This window comes from Bubalus bubalis, chromosome 12, assembly GCF_019923935.1.
Source record: "Bubalus bubalis isolate 160015118507 breed Murrah chromosome 12, NDDB_SH_1, whole genome shotgun sequence".
Taxonomy (NCBI): Eukaryota; Metazoa; Chordata; class Mammalia; order Artiodactyla; family Bovidae; genus Bubalus; species Bubalus bubalis.
The window spans coordinates 71,359,815-71,379,090 of NC_059168.1; the positions used below are offsets into that span (position 1 = coordinate 71,359,815).

The 19,276-nt window shown below is 36.2% G+C and overlaps 1 protein-coding gene across 13 annotated transcripts in view; it reads right to left on the reverse strand.

Moving 5' to 3' along the window:
• Window positions 1-19,276, reverse strand: part of BABAM2 (BRISC and BRCA1 A complex member 2) — a 474,973-nt gene that overhangs the window by 365,087 nt on the left and 90,610 nt on the right. For 11 of the 13 annotated variants that reach the window (XM_044926125.2, XM_044926130.2, XM_044926119.2 and 8 more), the window contains one exon: window positions 10,161-10,237. In XM_044926125.2, the coding sequence (XP_044782060.1) occupies window positions 10,161-10,237 (77 nt within the window). Of the gene's footprint in view, window positions 1-9,515; window positions 9,765-10,160; window positions 10,238-14,543; window positions 14,734-19,276 lie in introns of those variants that run through there. The other 2 variants (XM_044926126.2, XM_044926127.1) reach the window with 2 other exon arrangements.

The following is a 19,276-nucleotide window of genomic DNA, read 5'->3' on the forward strand; positions in this document are numbered from 1 at the left end:
CACTTTCCCCTAAAATCTGGACATGGCAAGAATATATGCTCTCATCACTTGAATCCAACAACAAGATTCTCGTCAATGCACTAAAGTAAGAAAAAGAAACATGGGGGGATTTTATTTTCAATAGATGAGCAATAAAGAGAAAAAGGAAGTTAAATATGTGTACTACAAATTAACATCAAAATATGAAATATTCAGAGATTTATTTAACACAATTTGTATAACACCTGTTCACTAAAAACTATGAAATACTTAAAGAAATTAAAGAAGACCTAAATAAATGAAGAGGTTATCATTTTTCATCCATTGGAAGACTTGATGTTATTAAGGTCCACAAATTGACCTCCAGATTCAAGGAAGTCTCAGCAGGATTTCTGTAGACAACTGACAAACTGATTCTAAAATTTCTATGGAAACAGAAATAGTAGAAGTAGTAGGATTCCTGTACCTGATTTAAAGATTTACTACAAGGCTATTACAATCAAGGCAGTGTTATATTCATGTAAGAACAGACATAATAAGTGGGATACAACGTAAACTTCAAAAATGGGCCCACATTTGATTAACACAGATATGGTCAAAGTTAACCCAAAATGGATCAAAATGTTAAAGATAAAAGTGGAAAGCTTCTAGGATAAAACCTTTAAGACCTTCAGGTAGACAAAGACTGCTTAAACAAGAAGTCAAAAGCATAAACAATAAAACAAAAAAACTGTCCAACTGGACTTCATCAAAGTTAAAAACTTTTGCTCTTAAAAAGATACCATAAAAAAAATGAAAAGAAAAGCCACATACTATTAGAAAATATTGACAAGATGACAAACAACTTCTTTCCAGACTATATAAAGAACATATAACTCAACAAAAAGACCAACAATCCAATCAAAACATTGAGCAAAACATCTGAACAGTTAAGAAAAGATATATGAATAGCCAATATGCACATGAGAATGCAAATCAAAACCACAAGGAGACACTACACACATCCACCAGAACAGATACAATTTAAAAGACCAGCAATACCAAACATTGGCATGACTATGAAATATGGTTGCAAATTGCTCATAACTAGAATGCAAAATAATATAATCACTTTAGAAAACAGTTGAACCATTAACAGAGTTTACAATACAGCAATACCACTCCTAGATATTTACCCCCCAAAATGAAAAAACGTATCTCAACAAAAGATGTGAACAAAAATTTAATAGCACCGTTATGAATACTAGCCAAAAACTAGAAATAACTCAAATAACCTTCAACTGATGAATGATTAAAAAAAAAAAAAGAAGCTGTGGTATATCCATACAATTACAATGTTCTACCATTTGGCAATAAAAGGTACAAAGTACCGATATAGGAATAATATGGATGAATCTCAAAAACATCAGGCTGAATAAAAGCAGCCATACACCAAAAACTATATAGTATATGCTTCCATTTATATGAAATTCTAACTAAATTAGGAAGGACTGTTTTACAATTTCAGAGAGAAGATAAAGATCATGGGTTGGGGGATGACGGTGGAAGGGACTGACAGGGAGGAAAAAAATGTTCTATTATCTTTGGAGGATGAAAATGTTCTACATTTTGTAGTGTAATTAAATAGCTATTTCTAACTGCCAAAATGTATGGAACTGTACATTAAAATGGGTATTTTGTTTTATATAAATTATACCTCTATAAAGTTAATACAAAAATGTGGGATATAAATTTCTATTCCAAACTTACTGTGTGATTAAATGAGAACATGTATAAAAATAAGTCTAATACTCTATAAATATATGTTCAATAAGTTACTTTCAACAATTATATCATTTTTAATATATAATAATCAGCATCAAAACCAGATTTAAACATATACAGTTAGCTATAACTAAGTTCACTTTACAAAATTTCAACAATGTTAGTTGCTATTCTTAAAAATTCTTCTAACATTCCATGAATTCCAAGAAAAAAACATTCTGAAATACCAAGACAAAGGAATCCTCAAAGTTTAAGGGAGAGTTAATGTCTAATCCACAAAATTAGCACTTTTTACTTGCCTTTCAATGAGCATTTTTTAGAACAGTCACTAAATCAAAGGTGACCTGCCTCCCTAATTAGCCTCTAAATATACCTTGAATGCTAGATAATAATAATCCTTAAGTAAATGAATCTTTTAAAAAGATAAAAATAAAGTAAAATGAACTATGCTACTAAGGAAAATTATAATGCTTCTCAGCATGATGCCAAACTAAATCCCTGGACTGCACATCCAACTTTTTACTTAGCGCAACTGTTACAAGTCCTAGTAAAAGTCCTGGTTCACTCCTCCTCTCCTTGCAGCTGATCCTGAAGACAAGAAGAGTGCTGGCCAAGGAGCCCTGTAGAGAGTGCAACCACTGGAGAGGCAGGCTGGTGAGTGCGAGTGAAGAACCAAATATGTCACAGAACTGTCAGGCCATTTTACTATTTCTTTGGTCCATCCTGAAAGTGAAAGTTGCCCAGTCATGTCCGACTCTTAGGGACCCCATGGACCGTATAGTCCATGGAATTCTCCAGGCCAGAACACTGGAGCGGGTAGCCTCTCCCTTCTCCAGGGGATCTTCCCAAACCAGAGATCGAACCCAGGTCTCCCGCATTGCAGGCGGATTCTTTACCAGCTGAACCACAAGGGAAGCCTATCTGGAGTGGGTAGCCTATCCCTTCTCCAGGGGATCTTCCCAACCCAGGAATGGAACCAGGGTCTCCTGCATTGCAGGCAGATTCTTTACCAACTGAGCTATCAGGAAGTCCTACTGAAGACTAAAGGGCTTCCCTGGGGCTCAGAGGATAAAGAATCCACCTGCAATGCGGGTTCGAGCCGTGAGTTGGAAAGATCCCCTAGAGGAGGGCATGGCAACCCACTCTAGTATTCTTGCCTGGAGAATCCCATGGACAGAGGAGCCTGGCAGGCTACAGTCATGGGGCCTCAAAGTCGGACACAACTGAGCAACTAAGCACAAACACTGAAAACTAAACAGTGTGAACAAAAGCAGAAAGAGGACAAGCAGGATATCTGAGAAGGACAACAAGCAAATCATTTGTACAGGCTTTTGACTGGGACTGTCATCAGCTTAGGTCCACCAAGGGGGCCCATGGAGGGGCTGGAAGGGCAGATTGTGACAGTGTTAATGCTAGGCTGTGGGATTTGGCTGCTAAAATATTGAAGGGAAGAGGGGAAAGACTACGTGGTTAACATTTCCCAAGCAGATTATTTAGAACTTTTTCATAAAATAACACTGTCATCCCAACAAAACTGCCAACAGCTACAGCCACAGCAGCCAACCTTTGGATGCACCAAAGTTCAAAACACAAGGTATGAGAACAAACCTACGGCAAGTGCAAGATTCTTTTAGATATATCAACAGAACCCTAGTATCTCCTTCAGCTGATGCAACAAACTTCTCCACAACACCACTGGGGCCTTCTGGTGTTACCAGTTTGGGGTTTAGTTTCTGTTTGACAGTCATCAGTATGAAGACCTTGAGTGTCTCTACACAGTACTACATAAGTGAAGTCTTAGAGGACAAAGAGGAGGAAAAGAGAGTATTCTGAGTTTACTATGCTGACTGGCTAAGACAAAGTAATATATAATAGACCTGAGATGAAAGAAGCGTGCACACACACACACACACACACATAAAGCAGCCAAACTACTTGAGACAGAATCAAAAATGAAGCTGAATTTCAAGATTCAGTAAAGCAGAAATTCGGGAACACTATTTGCAATTTGCCTATAAAAATTTTTGTATGTGTCTGACCATTGTTCAATTAAATGGTGCATTCTACTGAAATAGGAGTTCTGAGATTGATTTCTTTTTCTTGTAATAATTCTCAAAAAAAGTTTAAATTTAGTGATGTAGTATCAAAGCTTTGGAAATGAACAGTAATTTTATACTGTTCCTCTGAAGACATGGAAGAGGATAATAATATATTATTCAAATCATTATCTTTTTTTTTTTCACTTTTTCCTGTGGGAAAAAAGCTTTTCCTCTGGGAAAGTCTTTCAACTTCAAAAACCTTTGGAGATAATTTTTTTGGCATGACTTCTTGACTCTGTCACAAATGGCTTTGAAATATTCATCATTCCTCTCAGATGATAAACAATGGCATTGCTTCTGTTGCTAAAGACAAAGGGAAAATGTCTCTAGTTTCACTTGGAAGCTCTTTAGAAAGAACTCCTGAAACAGTGTGATAGATAGGTTCGTGGGTACCTGCCCACCCCATGCTCACTTTGTGTTAAACTGGCCTCTAGTACCCAAGCCATTAACCAAAACTCTTGACCATATGACTGGATCACAAGTGAACACCCAGCCCAAGATGCCAATCAGACCCTCTCTCCCAGGAATTTAGACCATAGGCTGTCTCTGCTGGCCATGAGCTTAGTCATCATGTCCTAGGGGGGCTCAGGAAGTCATTTCTATTCTCTGTGAGGAGAAAGAGAAATTTGGTGGAAAAAGAGTAAAGTGGGGACATATGTATACCTATGGATGATTCATGTTGATGTATGGCAGAAACCAACACAACATTATAAAGCAATTATCCTCCAATTAAAAATAAATAAATTTTTTTAAAAAGAATAAAGTGAATATGATGACAAGAAAATATGTTACAGGACAAAGACACTCAAGAACACAGATACTGCGTGGTTACTATTGTGCCCACCATCCTTCCAGTCCCTACCAGGCCTGGTTATACTTCCTGTCCATGGGCACCCTGGAATTCACTTAATTCCTTATAAAGACAAACAAACAAACTCCTTAGTTTATGTTTGTTCCAATGGGTTTCTTATAACCAAACAGTCCCTGATTGAAACAAAATGAGTATTAAAAACAGAAATTTTAAACAAAAGATAATTTCATATTTGAAACCAATGTTAGGAAATCTTTTGATTTACTAGCCACAGATTTGCTTTATAAAACTTAAAATATTTTCATTATCTCTCTTTATAGTTATGAAATAGTGCTGTTCAAAAAACCTGTAAAATTGAGAATATTTCAGGATTCTGCCACTTCATCAAACCTCATTAGTGTTATATCCAAAGAATGAGCATGGTTCATTCATTTCACAAACATGTATTTAGTCCCTTTAAATGCCAGGTACAGACTAGAAATAAAATATGAGATACAGACTGGAAATAAAATGATCAAAACAGCCTCACTACCACCCTATTTAAATAGGATACACAAAAGCACAAACACAATAATTTTTTCAAGAGTTAAGTGCTATAGAGCATGACAGTTATTACAAATACGCATATACATGACTCTCATCTTCCTCTGTGAATTTTGCTGTACCTTGCATATTTTGAGTCATTTCAGTGGCACTGTCCTAGACATTACTATTTGTTTTATTTAAATCAATTTGATCACTGAAGAGTCACTTTTCCAATCCTCTTTAAGTAAGTACTAGTTATTTCTTCTACAATCATGCAATTCAAGGACTTGTCTTCAATTCAGATATCCTTTGATATTTTCCATGAGAATCTTACACAAATTGGCACCTCTTTCAACACCCAACAGTTTTCTCTTCACATTAAAAAAAGCTGAGGAAACATCATTCTTAATGCACGATAATCTTCTGTGTTTTTTTTTTAATGTCTGTTATTTCATTTTACATACAGGTAATTCTAAGGAATCAATTCATAAATTTACAGGTAGAAATATGCCCTCTCCTTTGTCTTTCATTTTCACTATTATTAACTGCAAAGCTTCCTTTATTCAGCTTCCTTTATTCCAGATGAAACATTTATAGAAGAACTATTTCCTAGTACATAAAACATTCCAAAATATAAAATTTAGTCACACATTATTTTCATTAATCTGCTTTAAGAAGGCACAGTAAAATATAGAAAGAAAATGGAAACAGACTCCAAATCTGCAAAATACTGTATGTCCTTCCTGTTTTCTGAATTGTTAAGAGCAATGTTCCAATTACAAATTCCTTGTGTAATAAATAACTTCTAAAGATTGAATTTCTGTTGAATTCTGTTGGCTGATACAAGTAACAGAATGTCACATTCTTTACTACACTATACTTCAACCAACAAAAATCTGAACACTAAGATTCAAAAATTCATGTAAAATATCATGTATGAAACAAGTTGCCAGTCCAGGTTCGATGCACGATACTGGATGCTTGGGGCTGGTGCACTGGGACGACCCAGAGGGATGGTATGGGGAGGGAGGAGGGAGGAGGGTTCAGGATGGGGAGCACATGTATACCTGTGGCGGATTCATTTTGATATTTGGCAAAACTAATACAATTATGTAAAGTTTAAAAATAAAATAAAATTTAAAAAAATTTAAAAAAAAATTCATGCATGCATTCATCACATTCCTTCAATAAATATCTAACTTAATATCATTACAGTGCTAGGGTCTGAAGATATAATTTGATAAACAAAATAAACAAAAAGGTCTCCATTTCTAACTTCGCTGAGTTTAAAGTTATGTAATAAGTAAACTCCAAATACTTTGATTTCAGCCTTGGTTAAAATTATAGTTTAAATCTCATACCATAAGTTTTCAATGAGAACCATTAGATAAAGAAGGTTTTTACATTACTACTACCATTGATGCATCATAATTCAACAAACTCTGCTTAGAAATGTTTACTGTCAGCCCTCCATATTTATGGATGCAAAACGCATGAGTATGGAGGACCGAATGTTCTATGTCATTTTATCTAAGGGACTTGAGTATCTACAGGGGCTTCTGGAACCAATCCCATCGATACCAAGGGATTAAACTGTATAAAATACTGTAAAGAGATTTAATTTTGAAATAATTTAAATAAATACAGTTACAAAGAGAGAAACTTTAATTGCCATGGCCTAAAAGTTACACAAATTAAGGAAAGCAAAATAACCTTGCTATATAATCACTGACATTAGGTGGGCAGATTCACAAAACACCAGTCCAATAAGTTCAATGGATCTTCACTTGAATTTTAACTAGGTGTTTGAAGGGTCCGTTCATCTGTTTTGACTTTATTTATATAAATTTTTATAGTTTATACTATCAGACAGCAGTAACTTGTTTCAAAATTTATGCAGTTGGTTTCAGTTATTTTGATGATTCTATCCTATTTTAATATCAACAGATATTAAAAAACAATTTCCATCTGGAAATCTAAAGAGGTTTTAGTTTGGCCTCCATATTGAAGCACTGAGGCACCTCAAAGGGTATCTATCTGAGAGTTTTTCAGATAATTTTTTAAAGCAAGGTCAAACCCAAGAGAATAAAGGTGAAGCCTACAGGGATAACTGCAGGAGCAGGCCTGCAAGGTAATCAATCAAGCAATTTATAGACAAAGCACATACGGCAATTACAGACTTAGAACAGACAATAAGTTATCAACTTTGACAATGCAAAAGGAAAATAACAGAAGACAAAAACTGAGAGGTGAAGGAGGACAGGGGTTAATATCATCATCTTACACAGTGGGGAGCCAAAAGACACAATCTATGGCTACTGATGCTGCTGCTAAGTCACTTTAGTCATGTCCAACTCTGTGCGACCCCACAGACGGCAGCCCACCAGGCTCCTCTGTCCCTGGGATTCTCCAGGCAAGAATACTGGAGTGGGTTGCCAGTTCCTTCTCCAATGCATGCATGCATGCATGCTAAGTCGGTTCAGTTGTGTCCGATTCTGTGTGACCCTATGGACGGCAGCCCACCAGGCTCCTCTGTCCATGGGATTCTCTAGGCAAGAATACTGGCTAATGGGAAACTAAACAAAAGCACACTAAGTGAGCATCATTATTGCACAGAGATTTTGCTTAAGAACCAACAGTGGTAACTGTGTGCCAGGCATTTACTAAGAATTTTTAGGAGCTGTTCATTTAACTATACAATACAATGCTTTAAATGAGTCTTTAAAAAAAAGAAGGAACTTCCCTAGCAGTCCAATGGTTAGGACTTTGCTTTCCAATGCAGGGTGTGGGGGTTCCAGCCATGGTCAGGGAACTAATATCCCACATGCCTTGGGACCAAAAAACCAAAACATAAAAAAAGAGAAGCAAAACTGTAACAAATTCAATAAAGGTTTTAAAAGTGGTCCACATCAAACAATCTTTAAAAAAAAAAAATTGAAGCTATAGGGTAACCAATCAGTTCAATTCAGTCACTCAGTCATGTCTGACTCTTTAAGACCCCATGGACTGCAGCACACCAGGCTTCCCTGTCCATCACCAACTCCCGGAGTTTGCTCAAACTCATGTCCACTGAGTCAGTGATGCCATCCAACCATCTCATCCTCTGTTGCCCTCTTCTCCTGCTTTCAATCTTTCCCAGCATCAGGGTCATTTCCAATAAGTCAGTTCTTTGCATCAGGTAGCCAAAGTATTGGAGTTTCAGCTTCAGCATCAGTCCTTCCAATGAATATTCAGGACTGATTTCCTTTAGGATGGACTGGTTGGATCTTCTTGCAGTCCAAGGGACTCTCAAGAGTCTTCTCCAACACCACAGTTCAAAAGCATCAATTCTTCAGCGAAAGCTTTCTTTATAGTCCAACTCTCACATCCATGACTACTGGAAAAACCATAGCTTTGACTAAACAGACCTTCGTTTGCAAAGTAATGTCTGCTTTTTAATACGCTGTCTAGGTTAGTCATAGCTTTTCTTCCAAGGAGCAAGCGTCTTTTAATTTCATGGCTGCAGTCACCATCTGCAAGTGATTTTGGAGCCCAAGAAAATAAAGTCTCTCACTGTTCCCTTGTTTCCCAATACAGGAACCAACAGTGGTGATATAATCACAATAATGTAACTTTATAAGATGAAGATGACAAGAGAGAGATAAATGGTACAATGAAAACAGGCCAATACCTCATGCATCAGTGCAGGAAATCAAAAGATAGTAACATCTAAAACTGATAAGCCAAGAAACAGAGGCATAAGCATATTTCTTAGATATATGGAGATCATCCCCAGGAGAACTAGACACTGAAACAATTTTTTTTTAAGGTTTTAAAATCCTAGACCTTTGAGACATAGGTCTAGGATTGGAGAGAAATGGGACAGAGGACCACTGCTTTCATATGTTAAAAAATTCTGAACTACTTATATTTTTTACCATGTTAATGATTTACTTTTATCATTTCTTTCAAATTTAGTTAATAATATTTTTCCCCAAAAAAGTAGCAATCCGATCTGTCCTACTATCTTAGTCAGGTGAAATTCTTTTCTATTTTAATGGTTTCCAGAGAATGACCTAACAATAAAAGGTTAACAGGTCAGCACGTCACAAATTTTTCAGTTCATGTTTCAATTGGTAAATTAATATAAAGTGATTCTACAAATATTAAGATGTGGCCTTTCCTGGCCTAAAATGGCAAAACACACAATCCATGGTCTGAAAGGTACTGTTTGCCCATCTGTCCCACCTTCAATATCTTTGCTCTTTATTCCTCTTTGTAAGAAAAGTCAGACTTTCATACCCTGTTCAGTAGAATGGTTTCAAGGGAAAATTCCTGATGAGAGTACTGATACTAACCAACCAAAGCGATCATCATCTCCATCATCACAGGCTACAGCTTTAGTCCTGGTGATTACGGCAGAGAAGTGCTGACGCAACCCAGGCAAGTGCTGCAGATGGTGGACTAAATCCAACAGGAGGTCTTGCATATTATTCATCGAGGTCACAAACCAGAGTTTCAAGAGCTCAAGGCAGCCCACACACACACATTTGGTTTGGCCTACATAATGCTGGCCCACACTGTAATTTTGAAGAAGTGGCCAATGTCTAAAACAGAGAATTCAAATAAAAATGCAGATTTCCACCTTTTCTCAATGAATCAGTAAGGGTAACCCCTCAAAACTGGGTTGAGTGCTCCAACTTGCCACCCCTAGCCTACTTCCCTCATTCATGTTACCAGTCTGGCCTTATAGTCATTTATATTTCTGATCTTTGCAATAAAAAACACATGCATGCCCACTTGACCACAACTTACTGCCTGCCAACTGTCTTACTTTGACTAGAACTAGGACTGAAAGACAAATTTTCAAAAAATGGTAAATCCTTCTGATTGATATCTTACGAGATAACACTTAAAAGCCAGAAATAAAAACACTAAAGCACCAAGTCCAATAGCTAGCACTGTAATCTACATTTTCAGGAAAATAGTCATCATTTACTTACATTTTAATGTCTCTCCAGCATATGGTATATGCAACTTAAATCGGTCACAGTTGGGTCCAGGAGTCAATGACGTGCAGCTTTTTAAAAAAGAAAGAAATGAAAAGCATTTCTCAAAACCCCACATATTTATAATATTAAATAAAGTTAATTAAAAGTAATCCTTACAGACCAGTGATTAAAACACTGACTTATAGACCAAAATAAAAGCCCTTAATGGTCATGGAGGCTAAGACAAAATAAGATCTGTGTTCAAAGAAATAATTCATTTATCTCACAAGAAAACCTATATGCCTTCTAACATTAAATACCAACACTGCTTCAGCTACTTCTCTCAAAGAAGTGTATCTCAACTTTGAAAACAGGTACATGATCCAAAACAGGTCTGTAGTCTTTGATGCCAAGAATTGTAAAAGAAGCGTAGTTTTATGGTCATATTTTATATATAGACTCTTAGTTTTCACTCAGTTAGTACTAAAAAGAGCCCACTTTTGGCCTTTTTCTGGTACCAGATGGTTTTCTCTCTTTCCCCGAAAACAAGGCGCTTCCTCTAGATTTGGCACCCCATAACTTACATCTGTAGCAGAGCACAATGCTCTGCACTCAGTTTCAGATAAAATGCAAATTTAAAAGGGGGGGTGGGTGAGTTAGTCACTCAGGTCTCAACAGCTTGTTGTTTTATTTTTAAATCTATTACTTCGCAAGGTTATACAATGTTCTTTGTTCTTTACACAGATTTACTTTGTAAACTATCTCTCATGATCTTCTGAGTCATAACTTCAACTGTGTAACAGCAATATTGACTTCATAAATTAATAAAATATTAATATGAAGTCAGTTGAGGAAGTTGTATGTCTTCATTTAGTCAAAAAAATAAGCAAAGCATTTCATTGGTAGAGTAAGAAGGATTTTTTTCAGAACTCCAAAACTGCCTAAGAAACATTTCTGAAAAAGAACCTACCTAAGTGGTTTAAGGAAAGGAAGCTGTTGGAACAAATGTGCCACTTCCCTAGACGGCCACTGTGAAAGGCAACCAGCATGTGAGACGAAATTTGAGAAGTGCTGACTCTAAAAACACTAACTCAGAGCTCATATGAGATTTACTATTACTTTTTCCCAAAACTCTATAAATGTTAAAGAGAAAAATAGACAGAAATTTTAACGTATTTAGCATAAACCAGACTGAGTGACTGACCGCACGCACACCAGGTCGAGTATTCCTCTTTATCCTTAGGGGCCAATAAAAACATTAGTTTATAAACTAAACAACAAAACTGCACTAGTAATTACAGAGTAACTTACTTTAATTTTTTTACAAGTTTTAAGATCACAGTCTCCTTTACCTTTCAACATAAAAAATTCTTTGGGGCACATTTTATTAAAGGTACTAAAATCTCTCTCTTATAGTAACATCTTTTCTAGCCTACAACATAGTAGTTCTTTGAAAACACTTACGGAAAACACTTAAACACTAACATTATAAAATATGAAGTATAATCTAATGACAGAAATGACTCTATAAGCAACACTAAGAATTTTCTTCTCTTACATTATATTCAACAATGTTTTTAAATAATTTAACAAATAAACATACAATCAAGTGTCTTTGGAGGCTTGAAGATCAAATCACCTACATCACTTAATGACTGAAGTTATTAGTAGTACAGGAAATCCTCAAGATTAATCTGATTCTAATTTGAATAAATTCATCCTTCTACTATGTGAACTAAATTTTGAATTAATTACAGTCACTGTGGTGCCACACTTTATATTATTCACTTTAGGCTTAAACCAGGTCTAGGAAAGTGTCTTTGTGCTCTGCCTTTTCACCTTCCTCCTTTTCTACTTGAATGGCTGGTCCCAGCCACCTCAGGGCAGAAAAAAATTCATTTCTCCATCTGAGTGATTCACTCACTGATTCTTTTCACTTAGCTAATACTGACTGAACATTGTTCCATGTCTTAGGAATAGAGGGTGGACAAGATAGACAAGAGCTACAGTCTCATGATACTTAAATTCTGGCAAGGGAAGGAGAAATGATTTAAAAAATAAAAAGAAGCGACAAATGTGCAAAGATAGTTTAAGACTGCTAAATGTGATGAAGAAAATAAAACAGGGAGCTGCAATAAAACAGGAGCCACACGATGCTGGAAGACTGGGAAAGACCCTTGGAGGTGGTGAAATCTGAAACCTGAATAATGCAAAGGGGCCAACCATGCACAGTTCTGGTGAAGAGCATTCCAGGCAGAGGAAACAGCTGGTGCAAAGGCGTGAAGGCAGGAACAAGTTGGGTATTTCTGGGGGAAGGGATCTTGCTAAGTCTGGGCAATGCGGCTAGAGCAGAGTGACTGCAGGAGATCAGAACAGCAAAAGATCAGGAAAAGAGATACACAAGGGACAGACCACGCAGAGCCACGGAAGTAGTGGCGATTAATTCAGGTTTTATTCTGAGTACAAAGGAGGGTTTTAGGAAGAGTATTATTATCTGAGTCTATGTTTTTAAAAGATTATCCAGTACACTGTATGGAAAAGGGGACTGTGAAAAGGTAAAACAGAAACCAGGAAACCAAAGACGAATCCATTACAGGCAAGAAAGATGCTGGGCCCTTAGGCTGGGGAAAGACCAGGGGCGATGGAGACGAGAGGATTTACTCAACAGGGACAACTAGGAGAGAAGCAAGCTGAGGGAGAAGGGAAGTCAAGAGCTGAGTGTCAGCTGACAGCCAATTCTTCCAGGAAACAGAGGCAGATCCATGGGAGGGACAGCCATTCTAAAAGAGCCACTAAAGCAGCACACACACACAAAAGAAGATAGAAGAAAAACTCATCAAAAAAGAGCCCTGTCTATTGTTGGAAAGATCACTTACTTAGTGGCGATGGTGGCAGGGGTAACAGTCCTCAAGCAGGACTATACATGGGTTACATTAGCTAATCTCCAGTTAACTGCAGGGCTTCTGTCTGGCTGAGAGGTATACACAAATTTGGGGCCAAGAACCAAACTATTCAAGGGAGCAGAGAAGAAAGGCTAAGCTGTCTCTCTCTCCTAAACAGCACTCAGCTTCTCCTCCAAGGAAACATTGAGCAAATTATTTAAAATATCTTGTTATGCTGTCTTCCATATTTCTTAGGATAAACAGCTTGATGGGAAACAAGCTAATGTCATCTTACCTAATGGTTCATTTAAGATTAAACTGTTTCCTTTTTAAATTACCTCCGTCTAAAACTGGTTTTGGTCATGTTGTTTAATTTTCTGTGAAATTTCAAACCATACTCAAGGAGGCCAATAGTTTTTCAATTAATACAAAAAAAAAAAAAAACGTTTGGGTTTAAAAAATACTGAAAAACACAGATGAAAAGAAAGGTTCCACATATGGAAAAGAAAGATCTAAGTGTGCTTATGTCTACGTACAAAAACAGGTTTCAAAGAGAGCATCACCAAATGTAGTAGGATTTGGGGTGATCCTTAGAACTTTCTTCAATGACCTTCTGCATGGTTTTGATTAATAATGAACATGAACTATTCTACAAGTAAATATTTTAAAGCTAAACATATTCTTTTATATCTTGACTCAGGAAACTTGGCTATGATGGCTTGATTAATCTTTTTCTTCTAAAGTGCCTCACTCCTTTTCAAAAGGAAATAAGGCAGGGTGATTTACTGATGAACAGTCTTCAAATGAGATGTATGAAACTCTTTATATTATGATATCACAAAACATGACATTTCTAATATTTATTATCTCTCACAGTTTCTCACATGTCAGGGTTTAGGAATGGCTTGGCAGAGCAACTCTGGTGTAAGGTCTCCTATGAAGTTGCGGTCAAATGCAGTTAACAGAGAACTAATACAGTACGCAAGTTCATTCTCCTAGAAAGACATCTCCTTACCCAAGTATGAAAAAGCTAGTAAGTAAGAAGCTACTAACTTCATTAAAATTATATTTGCATAATGGCAACTTGCGCTAACATAGTTAGATCTAAGGTTTAAAAAGACCAATATCTTTTAGTAATAAAATAATTTTTAATGACTTAAAAATTGCTGACAATTCAAATGTAACTTCAAATTTGCCTTTCAACGATATTTTTGTTTTCTTACTTTTTTTTCATTTTTGGCCACACCAAGTGGAGGCTTGTGGGATCTTAGTTCTTTGACCAGGAACTGAACCCATGCCCTCAGCAATGAAAGTATAGAGGCCTAACCACTGGATCGTCGCGGGATTCCCTCTCAAATATATTTCTTGAGTGTTGACTACACATCAAGCAGTGCGCTAGAAGCTGGGAATACAGCAATGACAAGAACAAAAAGACATCTTACCATTATAACATAAAAAGGGTTTGGGGATGAACCATGCTCTAAAAATGTATCTTCCACTAAATTCTAATTACCTCATTATACTGGGGATTCACTATTTTAAAGTTTAACAGGTAAGAAAACAAAGGGTGTTGAGCTCCCTTTTAAAAAAGATTATGCATGTGGGAATTCCCAAGTGATGCTTCGGTTCAGTTCAGTTTGGTCACTCAGTTGTATCCAACTCTTTGCGACCCAATGGACTGCAGCACGCCAGGCTTCCCTGTCCATCACCAACTCCCGGAGTTTACTCAAACTCATGTCCATTGAGTCAGTGATTCCATCTAACCATCTCATCCTCTGTCATGCCCTTCTCCTCCTGCCTTCAATCTTTCCCAGCATCAAGGTCTTTTCAAATGAGTCAGCTCTTTGCATCAGGTGGCCAAAGTATTGGAGTTTCAGCTTTACCATCAGTCCTTCCAATGAATATTCAGGACTGATTTCCTTTAGGATGGACTGGATGGATATCCTTGCAGTCCAAGGGACTCTCAAGAATCTTCTCCAACACCACCATTCAAAACCATCAATTCTTTGATGAAAGCTTTCTTTACAGTCCAACTCTCACATCCATACATGACTACTGGAAAAACCACAGCCTCGACTAGACAGACTTTTGTTGACAAAGTAATGTCTCTGCTTTTTAAAATGCTGTCTAGGTTGGTCATAACTTTCCTTCCAAGAAGCAAGTGTCTTTTAATTTCATGGCTGCAATCACCATCTGCAGTGATTTTGGAGCCCAGAAAAATAAATCAGCCAGTGTTTCCACTGTTTCCCCATCTATCTGCCATGAAGTGATGGGACCGGATGCCATGATCTTAGTTTTCTGAATGTTGAGCTTTAAGCCAACTTTTTCACTCTCCTCTTTTCACTTTCATCAAGAGGCTCTTTTTCTTCACTTTCTGCCATAAGGGTGGTGTCATCTGCATATCTGAGGTTATTGATATTTCTCCTGGCAATCTTGATTCCAGCTTGTGCTTCTTCCAGCCCAGCGTTCCTCATGATGTACTCTAAGAAAAAGAAGGTTCCTCTCAAGTTAACATCAAATCAGGCAGTTTACTCTGGTACCTTATTAAGAAATTGGAGCTAACCACTGATGTGATAAAATGCTAAGCATAATAATCTTCTCAAACTATCATCCCTACAATTTCCTATTTCCCATCTAATCACATGACTCTCAATATTATCTTTGATCTATTTTCTAATGGTGGTTTGTTTTTCCTACCAGTTCTAAGATTCTTGGTGCCAAGAACTGCTTTACCATTTTCAAAATGTCTTAGTACAGCAATTCAGCACAGTGCTACGAACCCAGTACTGATGACTGAAATCATCAACTAAACTCAAAAATTGTCATTTTATAGACGACAACAGATTGGAAACCACTTCCAAGGCACTCTAGTCACATCTTAGTCTCCCTGACCTAAGCATCTTTAAATCATCTCTAATCTTTAGAATCCAGCAGCACTTATGTCGAGGACATGGAGAGTCCAACAACTATGCATGGAGGTAACAGTTTGCTGAATGAAAGGTTTGCAAAAAATTTGATTCCCAGTCTAGTGCTCTTTTCCTGCAAGAAGCAATGATTTAACTGGAATTGGGAAGCCATTCTCATCTGCACCTCTGAGAAAGTTAAAAGTGACTTTTTGTGGAAGGTCCTCCCTTTGAAGAATTGTCCATGCAACTCAGAATTTAAAGCCATAACCTAAAAATTACTCTATTTTCAAAATAAATAATAACAATAGCAGCTAACATTTATTGGGCATTTACTGTGCAAAGGGCACTAAGTTCTTTAATTAAACTATTTAAGCCCACAGCAACCTTCAGCAATAGGTGCTATTATTGTCTCCATTTTACAGATGAGGAAACTGAGGCAAATAAAAGCTATATAACTTGCTAGTAAGTGACAGACCTGGGATCCAAGCCCAGGATATCTAGCTCCAAGGCCCATTTTCTTAACCACCAAACTAAATTGTCTCTCAATAATTAAAGAGAAAACCATCAGAATTAATGAAAAATGTGAATTATAACTCTTCTCAACAAATGTATTTGATTAAATCTGTGCTGCAGTGTTGACACTCTTGATTTATTCAACAAAGTCTTTAAATAATAGTGAAATGTAAATTTAGATTTGAATCCTTTTTAAATCATTACTTGTTCCTAATTACTGAGATCGTACTCAAATAAGGAGAGTTTCACTATAAAGAAGAAAAGGTAGGCAATTTCACAAGACTTCACACGATCTGAGTAACAGCCAAGAATTAATCTTGATTTAACAAAGTTAAATGAAGATATTGTACAACCTTTAAGACATCAGCATCTTTAAGACAATGCAAAATATATGCTTTCCAGTTTAAAGCTAAACCTATTATTTGACATACTTTCTGGAAAAAAGTAATGACAAACCATTTCTATTCCTCAAGCCACCTAAAAAGAACAAAGTAGATGAGTCTAGGGTTTCTTCCCTGAGTAGACGTCAGTTTCCTTTACTCTAACTATTAATTCACCATTTGGCATGTTCTCCTACATAGCTTCCTGTTTTCTTGACAATGACGTGTGTGCTTAACCAACAATATTTAACATCAGCTAAGAAGGAAGTCTTCAGCTTTGGCAACCTAAAATACCAGGTGAGTATGAAGCAAAAACAGGTTCAAAGACCAATAACTGCATTTTAAATAACTATTAAGTCATAAATTAGAGCGAATTACTGTGAGTTGATATTCAGCACATTTTCTCTGAATTAACTCTAACATCAAAAATTCCACTCAGACTAAAGCACTTTCAAAATTATCATGGTTTCCAGACTGAAATTCAGCAATAAAGAAGCTAGAAGCCTGAAGTAGGATATCTTAACAGCTATCTAAATAATCTATAAAATGGGCATTTTATCTGTGGCGGTATCTGAACTTCTGATTCACAGAATCTTTCACCTTCAGTCTTGGAAGGAAATTATGGTACAACTAGATGACTACATCAAAACCCACTAGGGCAAGTCTTAGGCCTTTCTACAAGAAGACTCATGAATTAAAATTGGTAAAAGAAAGCAGCAAAATCACACTGAGGTAGATGTTTCAGATGATTATTCAGGAGACTGAACTACCCACTTGATGACATATGATGTTCCTGATATACCAAGTACATCCTCTACATCTCTAAAGTCTAAAATCTATTTCTGAACCCTACTAGAAAGTGAGGGATTTAACTCATAGCATAGGAATCCAAAATGGCATTACCAAAATAAGTGACTCAGCCCAGAATGTTTTAAAAATTATAAAATTAAAATATTCAAAAATATGTGTTTGCCAGTTCATGTGGCACCAACTGTTATTCTCAGTTTCTCCGCTGTATCTCCATTTACAAATGAGAGGTTTCAACTTGACTTTAGAGTGGGGAGTATTTTTAAATCTTAGTAGGTGTTCTATAGCAAAAATGTGGTTTACATTATAATATCGTTTCAGTAGGAATGATGGGCTCAAATACTATTTTTAACAGTTAAGTAGGCAAGGGGAAATCCTTTAACTTTTTGAGATAGATGCTTAGCTCATTACTGTTCAACCTTTCTTCTTTTCTAATATATGCATTTAATTCACTCTGTTAACAGAACAGTAAAGAAAATTAAGAGGATTATCTCAGTAAGTTCAGGATAAGTGTTTGATAAAATTAAATATCCATTCATATTTTTTCAGACTCTTTGAAAACAAGGATAAAAAAGAAACTTCCTTAATATGGTAAAAGCCATCTATAAAAAACGTACAGCAACATTATACTAGGAACAAAATGTTAAATTTTTACCTTTGAGAGAATGAAACAAGGATATCCTTTGTTACCACTTTTACTTAACACTGAAATTGAAATCCTGGCTAGTACCAAGTTTGCAGTATGAGGAAATAAGGGTATAAACATTGGAAAGGAAGAAATAAAACTATACTTATTTGTAGGTAATATGGCCTTATGTAGAAAGCATTTTAAAATCTTCACATCTATCACTGGAAATGACATTCAAGTTTAGCAAAGCTGCTAGACAAAAAACATACACAAAATCAACTGTATACTGTATATGTATATTGATATACCATCAATAGTCAGTTAAAAAATAAAAACTTTTAGAAAGATGCCATTAAAAATAACATCAAACAATCAATATATAGAAATAAATGTCACAAAAGGTGCACAAGAGCACTATATAGAAAAGCTATTATTAAGAAGAAAATAAATAAAATAAAATAAAATAAAGAACATAGATACCATGTTCATAAATTAAAAGAAACTTAATGAAAAGACACCAGTTCTTAACTTGATCTGGAACCGAATGGCAGAATCTAAAATGTAAATGGAATATTAAGAACTAAGAATAGACTAGATTCTCTTGAGGAAGAAAAACTTGAAAGAGTTATTTATAATAGCCATAAGGTGGAAACAATCCAAGTGCTCATCAACTGATGAATGGATAAGCAAAATGTAGTCTACACACATAATGGAATGTTATTCAGTAGCCTTAGGAAGGAAAGAAATTTTGACACATGCTACAATATGGATTAACCTTGAAAAAGCTACACTAAATGAAACAAGCCAGCCACAAAAGGTCAAATACTGTATGATTCCACTTATGTGCGGTACACAGAGTAGTCCAAGTCAGAGAGACCTAGAAGAGAATGATGGTTGCCAGGGGCTGAGGGAAGAAGGGAAAGAGTGTTTACTGGGTACAGAGTTGCAGTTCTGCTAGATGAAAAAGTTATAGAGATGGATGGTGACAATGACCGCACAACAACATCAATAT